The sequence below is a fragment of the Antedon bifida genome, chromosome 3 (assembly GCF_963402885.1).
Source record: "Antedon bifida chromosome 3, ecAntBifi1.1, whole genome shotgun sequence".
In the NCBI taxonomy this organism is placed as follows: Eukaryota; Metazoa; Echinodermata; class Crinoidea; order Comatulida; family Antedonidae; genus Antedon; species Antedon bifida.
This window is the reverse complement of record NC_136228.1, coordinates 7451968-7460652: the sequence shown is the minus strand read 5'-3', so window position 1 is coordinate 7460652 and position 8685 is coordinate 7451968. Positions and strand designations below refer to the sequence as shown.

Genomic DNA, 8685 nt, shown 5'->3' with positions numbered 1-8685 from the left:
TTTTCTTTGAAACGGGTTTTTTTTTTGCAGAACGAGTTTGGGGTTTTTCTCACAGATGACAGACATACGGTAATTAAATAATAAATAATAATCTATATCATTTTAATAAATACATCGCTTTGAGGTGCGTGAATTGTCATGCATGAATAGTCCTACATAACAATACAGATAAACCATCTTTGTTATTATTATTTAAGATATCTCTCATTGACAAAACCATTGTAATTTAGTCAACTGAGAAAAATTACTCAATTGGTCGTAAAAAGTTAGATTAGGTATAGAAAGTCCAAGCAGATGTGCTTTCTATCGAGATGGAATAAGATTAACGTTATACCACAAAGAACTCTTATTTCAAACCTTCAAATTTTAAGAGTTGGCACTGTGTTCTGATACGTCAAGAAGAAGACGTTAATGATGGGACCACTGGGACTCTTTGTCTTGTCATTAATTAGTACGTCGATTTTACTTGTAAGTATTATTCGTTTATTATCCTCTACATCATGTACTGTAAATAATCAAGTTTTTGCTAAGATTATTACAAATAATTTGAAAATTGAAATGTCTTTTGTGCATGGAGAAGCCATCTCAAGTGTCACATAATATTGAAGTCTTAAAAGGAACAAAGAGTTCATGTTAATTTATGATGGGAGAAAAACAGATTAAAATTACAAAGAACAAAAAAGATGGGTTTTTAAAAGGCTTTTGAAAACTTCGACAGAAAGTGCATTCTGAATTGGATTACTGGAAGCGCACCTATTAAAAGTGTAGAGCCGCGAATTGTAAAATCAACTCAAAATGCAAAAATAACAAAAATAGCCACTCTTAAAATCATCGTAATTCGTAAAACATTTTGCTTATAAAATAAGATTTTCAAAAAGTCTTCTTTTTATTACCATTTGAGGCTCTTTAAAACGGGTAAATTTGTCTATTTTTCGTGTCCATTTTATAACTGATTTTTAAAGATCTATTTTTATACAGTATATTAATCTTACTTCACTCACTGGATGGTGAAAGAACCCCATCAATTTTATACATAGTTCCTATTTTTTCCGATATATTAGATAGGAAATAATTACATATTGTAACATTTTTTTTAAACGATTTATTAGTTTTCATATTTCCCGAATTTGTTTGTTTTAGTTGTAGGGAGGGCCTACTGTAATTTCCAAAATATATTTTTTCATAATTATTAGGCTGGTGGACAATGTATTGTTAATAAGATCGAGTACGCACAAGGGACTTCGTTCAAGCCCAGCTGTCGCGAGCAATGCATGTGCCTGGAGAACGGACAGTATGGCTGTGTGTCCATGTGTGTTAATGAACATGTCAAACCAATGGCTTGCAGGTATAGATTGACTTTAATATACTTTCTTACAAACGGAAGAATTAAACGCATTTACAAAAGCCCTAAATAGCTATAGAATATTATAGGGGTGGTTCCCACTCATATTTTTTTAAAACCATATTTTAATGAGGATGATCCATCCAGCTATTGCTGATCATTAGGGACCCTCAAAGGCTCACAAGACAAACATATACACAAGATGCTCTACATAAACAAAGTCTTATTACAAGTCTTTGGGAGTAATTTGGTCCTTAGAAAAAATCCTGACATGTGACGGGACTTGAACCCAGAACCCTTGGAGTGGTAGACAAGCATCATAACCACCAAGCCACAACTCCACTCATTTAAAATTCTATACAGACCAATATAATGAGATATTAACTCTCTGTTCAGACCATGTGCCCAACTTGCTCGCATGATCAAAACTCCACCACCTAGACTGTCATGAACTCTGGCTTTTAATAATAAATTGTCAAATTAGATCTTTTAAAAAATCTATTTAATTAGTTAGAATCCCACCACCACCACGTTGCTACTAAATGTAACACAATAAATCTTATAGATCTCCGGTGCTAATAGAGGTTAAAAAACAATGTTGCCGTGAGTGGTTGTGTGAGGGCACCGTAGAATACAAGAACACATCTACTACAAAAATATCTTCCAGCTCAGTTAATGGTAATTGTTTTATTGTTTATTAAATATATGATTTTCTGTTGTAAATTACTTTATTTAGTCTTATTTAACCCTTCTCACTGAACCCACAAGCCAACTAGATTTTTAGTTTTACATGATACCAGGGGCGTAGACCCACTTTTTGACAGTGAAATTAACTACTTTTTAATATTTAGTTTTGACAGACTATTAATATTATATGTTAGCACTCCCTCCATTAATACAGCCTTGTGATAGAACACCATTTTTCCGTTTCAAAACCAAATACAAACATACTACTGTATTAGTATTACTGTATCAGGAACCTCATTTTAGGGGTAACCCTTGTTCTGTTAAAAATATTTAATTTCAGAGCTTATGCAGGAAACTAAAGTTGTAAAATAAATAAATATTAACATCCAATATTATAATCATCTTATTATTTCTTTATTTAGGGAAATTGGATCTACAGGGATTATCAGGAAAACCTTGAAATAACCACATCAAAGTAAGTCATTAAGGGACCATGTTAACATCAAGGGACCACCATGTCAACATTAAGGGACCATGTTTACGTCAAGGGACCACCATGTTGACATCAAGGGACCACTATGTTGAAGTCAAGGGACCACCATGTTGACGTCAAGGGACCACCATGTTGACGTCAAGGGACCACCATGTTGACGTCAAGGGACCACCATGTTGATGTCAAGGGACCACCATGTTGACATCAAGGGACCACCATGTCAACATTAAGGGACCGTGTCAACATCAAGGGACCACCATGTCAACATTAAAGGACCGTGTCAACATTAAGAGACAATGTCAACATTAGGGGACCGTGTCAACATTAAGGGACCATGGCAAAATTATTTCAATAGTTACTACATTTTAACTTGTTTTTTGACATTATATACATAGTTTACTGCAATGACTAAATGACAACTAACTAAAATCAGGTGTTATTGAAGTCAATAATGTATTACTGCAATATTATTTTCTTTCTGTAAATATTAAGTAAATATGAACTGGACTGAATAATTATTTTTGTCTGCTTCCTCATTACTGCGTTTAGATTCAAGATACCCTTTCTTCTTCTACTGACACACTAACTCCTTTCTGACTGTTTTTCCAATCTTTCCTTTTCTAAACATGTTTTACTTTTCTCCGTTTCCTCACTTTTCTCAGTTAAATTTTCTACACATGCCTCAAATGTCCATCGATTCAGATGTGTTCGTTTGATGACATTCTTTCTCCTCCATGTGTTCATGTGTATCAACTGTATATCCTTCAACCCCTTCATTGATCACATTGCTATTGTGTTCATTTTTATCTGTACATTCCTCTACAGAGTCTTCATCAAGAACTTAAAGGAAATCAAATGAATTGAATTGAAGATGGAATTGGAGTACGAGGTCAAAGTTCATTGACTTAGCAACAATATATTGAGTGGGAAAAGATGAAATTATCAGAACAATCAGAGCATGCACTATGGATACTAATATTACATGGATGGTCCATAGATATAATCCGATAAATTTTAAGCTGTCTACAAAATCAAACTAATTTGACCAAAAAGGTTTGATGTGCCCATATATAGTGATATGACATCATCATGTCCCTATATGGACACATCACATTTTTTTGTCACATAAAGTTTGATAGTGTAGACAAAGCTTTACATCTAACACTGATTTATATCCATGTAATATTAGATGCATTAAATGAGCTGGTAAATAGGTAAATAACATGGATATGGTACTCCTGAGACTTGGAGGAAACTCTCCCTGACCACCAGGTGATCTCGGTATGCTGGTGCTTCTTTATTTTGCCAGATTCATGCTAGAGGACGTTTCTTTAATGGTCAATCAACTATTCCTTCCGTGTCAAAGAAGAATTTTACAGATAAAACGTATTTTAGGTTAGATCGTGAATGGGCTTGTGAACTGGCAGCTTAACCTTTAACCTCACCTTTAGATGTGTACTTGTCTGCCTCGTCCTTCATAACCACATGCATTGTGGGATACTCTATCACTACTTTTCCTTTTAAATTTTCTTCAATAGACTTAAACAAATCTAGTTTATAATACCTAAAGTAAATTATTTAAAAAAAACAAATGTACATTACTGCATGAATAACATTATTTTAAATGATACAGTGGCCATATGTGCGAAAGTAATGTAAAAAATAAAAGATTTACTGTACTTTCTATTGTGATGTATGCTTCTGTCATACTCCATGAAAATGTGAATGTTATTAATGTCATCACAAATGTAACATTTCAACCTGCGAAAGACAATATATTTATTTATTTTTAAATTTTATCAACCAAATGCTGATGCTTTACACAAAACTTTTAATGTTGATACCATATATCCTCTGGTATAGTATCACCTCCCCACCAGAACATGAAATGAACAATACCCGGGGCAAACAATACCCAGAGAAACCCTGGTTCAGGAAATAATGATTGGTATGCATTTCTTGCAAAAACTCATCTGAACTGGCTAGAGAGAGTCCTACATCCAGACCAAAAGTCAATACTGGGACTATACCCTGGGATATGCCTGTTTGTGAAATTAGGGGGTGGGATTAGACCTGAAGTGGGATTATACAGTTTTAATATTAGCAAGGAAGAAATTGTGTTGGAGACCCACCTTCAAAATTCTCCTCACTAAAACATAAGGTTATGGATTGTAGTTCCACTGTCTTAACTGCTTGGCCACTCACTAATTCATTAGCTATGCAGTTGCATTTTCAAATTGAGATAGCAACTAATTATACAGACTGGATGTATATTTTATGAGTGAATTTTATTATTATATTTTATTACCTCTGACGGTGAATCGGGTTGCTTTCTGTAGCATGTAGATACTTCTTCAATACATTGTGGATGGTTAGTTTATCGGAAATTCTGAAAAAAAATTCCATGGTTTTTAAATGTTCACACCATCTAACAGCAAATACACGACTTGCTAATTTTATGATGAGAACCCATATAGTAATGATGATAGGATTGTTGTATTGGCCTTCATCTGGAAAAGGTGGAACTTTTCCAGGATTTGAACCCAGGACCCTGGTATTTGTAAGCAAGCATATCAACCATCAAGCCACAGTGCCACTACATTAGTTCAATTACAAGGAGGAAGCTCTGACTGCATCTTACTTTCTCTCAAAGATCTCTGCATCATCTGCTTCTGGGAACTTCCAGTTTACACACCAAAATATTGTATTAGGACTGGAAGAGAAATGAAAAAAGGTTGGTACATAAACAAATGGTTAAAGTTAAACACACAAAACATAACTAGACATGAAACTCGTCACTTTGACGAGTTAGTTATCCGCACAACGACAAACGCCACGTGCACGTCATACGTTGGAATATTGCACACAGATAAAGATTATGGCATTATGACAAGAACTGAAGAATATGATATGCTGTTAGTGCTGAATTCTGTCAATTTGTGTCATATAGTATATACATGCAAAGAGTATAATCTGTATACATATTACATACAGTGTAGAATAGGTGAAATTACGGGACCCGCCATTTATTCCAATTTTTAACATGGCGACGGTATCAAAATGAAACACTTAAATAGCAATTTCTGGAGGAAATTATCTCAGGAACAACATATTAACGTGTAGAAGAAATTTGAATACGTAAAATATAGATGCGCACCCTTTTAAATGTGATGAACTATTACGCAAAATATGAAAATACGACTTTTTTTATTCAACTGGCCATATGATGACGTCACAACATCCGATTGGCAAAATGTTTACATGAATTCGTATCTACAATCCAATAGCTTCCAGAAAACGTTTTAATCGTGATTATCACATTTTATTCTTACGAGCTATTACAGATTAAAATTTACTGTAAAGATGAAATTAATGACCCACGTAATTAAAATTTTTAGGCATGATGACGTCATAAAAATTAAAATATTTTTATCTCATGCTAAAGAAAGTTGATTGACCTACACAATATATAAATTTAGGAGAAAAAGGAATACAGATAAGCGTGATGCGCTCCATTGAATGTGATGAGCAATAACGAAAGAGACAAAAATCCTAATTTTTACATTCGTGTGGCCATACGATGACGTCACAATGTTTTTTTTAGCCTTATCGATGCATGATCCGATATCTACAACTCATCAACTTCTAGATTTTGTAATAAAAATAAACGGTTCACGGTTTACTTTAGAAACTATGACTGTTTAAAAAAAGACATAATTTTGACGATTTTTTAAGCTTTTTCATAAAAAACGCGCACGAATTGTCTAATTCAACGTGTTCGTATGGCGTTATTTAAACTGGAAAAGGTCTAAATTGTTTTCAAAATTACTAGGAAAGACTTGAAAAATATAATTCAAGAGAAAAAAATATGTTTTTAACGCTACGTGCGCACCGCGTGCGTAAAAAATTGCGCGCCCGTGGGAATTTTTGACATGCTCAAAATGACAAGAAACGCATAAAAAGTGGATTAGAAATTAATTTTGCGCATTTTGAAATTTTAAATGCGCGTGCGCGCGTAACTTCTTGTGAAACATGCCATTTTTAATCCGTAGAAAGTTTGCCACTGATATGACTTAAATTTTGTCAAAGTGTCAATACTAAATGACTTTTGGTTTTTAATCTATAATCAATCATTGAAATTCATAAAATTGCGCGTAAGTCACGTTGCGCAACTATAACGTCATTCAAAAATAGGAGGTGCACAACTTCACGTAAATGCCCATATGTTGTCAAAGTTATGAAATGTTATGTTTACACATTTTAGAGAAACGCGACTCACAAAAAGGAAGGAAGGATCCAAGAATAATACAGAAAAAAACTATTGATCCCATACAATAACAAGGAGTTATCCGCTTGGTATACCAAGCGGATAACTAAATATAAAGTAAAATTCAAATCAAGTAAAGACCTCTAAAATTGTAGCTGATTCTCGTACTGTATTGTTGAGGTCTCTAATTGGAGGGTGGTCCTGAATTGGAGACACTATAATATGGTAAGCAATCTCTCACCTTTCTTTGAATGTTCGGGAGGAGTTTCGTTTGTGTTTTGTGAAGACATTCGGCAAGAATGAAAGCTCTACTCCTTTCCGATCAGCTGTGCGCTTCAGAAATTTGTTCTAAGGAAAAAACAAACAGGATTTTAAAAGTCTCTATCACCACTGCTACGGTACGGTTCTATTTCGGCTCTGGCAAATCGGATTGAATGTTAATTTTTTGTTTTTATTGGTGCATAGCCTTGTGGAGCATAGTGAAAATGAAACATTGACATTCAATCATCCGGCGCCAGAACAGGTGTGAAAGATCTAAGAAAAATACAGGGCATCTACTGATATTAAATACATTTTGGAATATGAAAAGAGCTGTTTATTTATGTATTACCCTGTTTTGATTTTTGTAGGGAAATTTCTTTAAATTTCTGACTGCATTGTCCGCTGTACGGTCTACATCTTCCAAAAACCTGTAGTCTGCAAAAAAACAAAACAAGCAACAATTATAGTAATATAAATTCAAACAGAAAATCAGTAAACTAAGAAATGATTACCATTTCAATTTTGTACAATGCACACTGTGTACACTAGTTTATCAGCAAATCGTTATTGGTTTGTTTTGTGTCATTGAAAAAATAACAAATAAAATCAACAATTACCACTAAGAAGATTGTTTTCAGTGAATTTATTTATGGGTACAAACACGGTTTTGTCTCTCTGTCCATTACATTCTTCTTTCACTTTATGCAAATTAACACATTTTACACTGAAAAAATTAAGACAGTTACTACTACAGTAAACTACATAATTATAAAAGTCTCAAACAATAGCCATAATAGGCATACAAATGTAACTGTCTAATGTACATCTACATTCGTTGTAGTCGGTCAGATCATGGTGGTTCCTCCATAGTCAGATCAGAGAGGATTATCTTGTTTTTACTCACTATTGACTATATGTTTTCTCCTAGATTCTCAATTACTGATTTTTTTTTTGTGTATGCTATGCACATTTTAAACGATTTTTTAAAGAATTGTCTTGGGCAAAATTGGACTGCACAATTTATAATTAACAACATGAAGGCCTAGGCTATATATATAACATTTTTTTCCTGTTACTATTAGGGTTGTCAATAAATAAAATTTACACTATAATAATGCACGTGTCAATTGTATGACCCACTATACGACCCCCAGGAGAGGTGCATCATTTGTCAAATTGCGCAAGGAATTTGTGCACATAACATGATGAGGACGCAAAAAGTGAATTTTAAAAGTATGCTAAAAAAATAACAAGACTGATTACCTGCAAGTTTGTTTGGAGCACCGTGGACATCTATACTTGGAAACCTCTTCAGAACAAACTTCACATCTACAAGAAAAACAACCCAGTGAAATAATGTGGTACGAAGTGACTCCGGTGCCTACTAGTAGCTAGCGAGGTTACTGTAGTTAGTAGCCAGCCAGGCCTAGCCTGAATGAAGTTAATTTTACTACTAAAGAATATTTTTATACAAATCAAATTATATATACCATAGTAGTACAGTATGTAATAATAAAGTTAACATTGTTATTGAAACATACCTTTTTGTATCTGTGATATCCATCCTTCTTCTATGCTTAGCTAGGTAGTAGGCCAACTGGTAATTCGGCCAACTAACTATATCGCGAAAAAACA

The 8685-nt window shown here is 33.9% G+C and overlaps 2 protein-coding genes and 1 long non-coding RNA gene across 3 annotated transcripts in view; 1 reads left to right on the top strand and 2 right to left on the bottom strand.

Annotated features, from left to right (window-relative positions):
* LOC144838823 (rab-like protein 6) overlaps positions 1-8685 on the bottom strand; it is a 273930-nt gene that overhangs the window by 240131 nt on the left and 25114 nt on the right. The window lies entirely within an intron of this gene.
* On the top strand, positions 1909-3537 carry LOC144838847 (uncharacterized). Its single transcript, XR_013611716.1, has 3 exons — positions 1909-2020; positions 2452-2504; positions 3348-3537. It is a non-coding gene; the product is annotated as an uncharacterized LOC144838847 (long non-coding RNA).
* On the bottom strand, positions 2422-8678 carry LOC144838837 (box C/D snoRNA protein 1-like). Its single transcript, XM_078694340.1, has 10 exons — positions 8592-8678; positions 8314-8379; positions 7668-7774; positions 7400-7485; positions 7031-7137; positions 5164-5235; positions 4831-4911; positions 4203-4283; positions 3968-4086; positions 2422-3362 (listed from the first exon to the last, which is right to left on the bottom strand). Exons 1-10 carry the CDS (start codon positions 8612-8614, stop codon positions 3205-3207), a joined length of 900 nt encoding a protein of 299 aa, XP_078550466.1. The 5' UTR covers positions 8615-8678; the 3' UTR covers positions 2422-3204.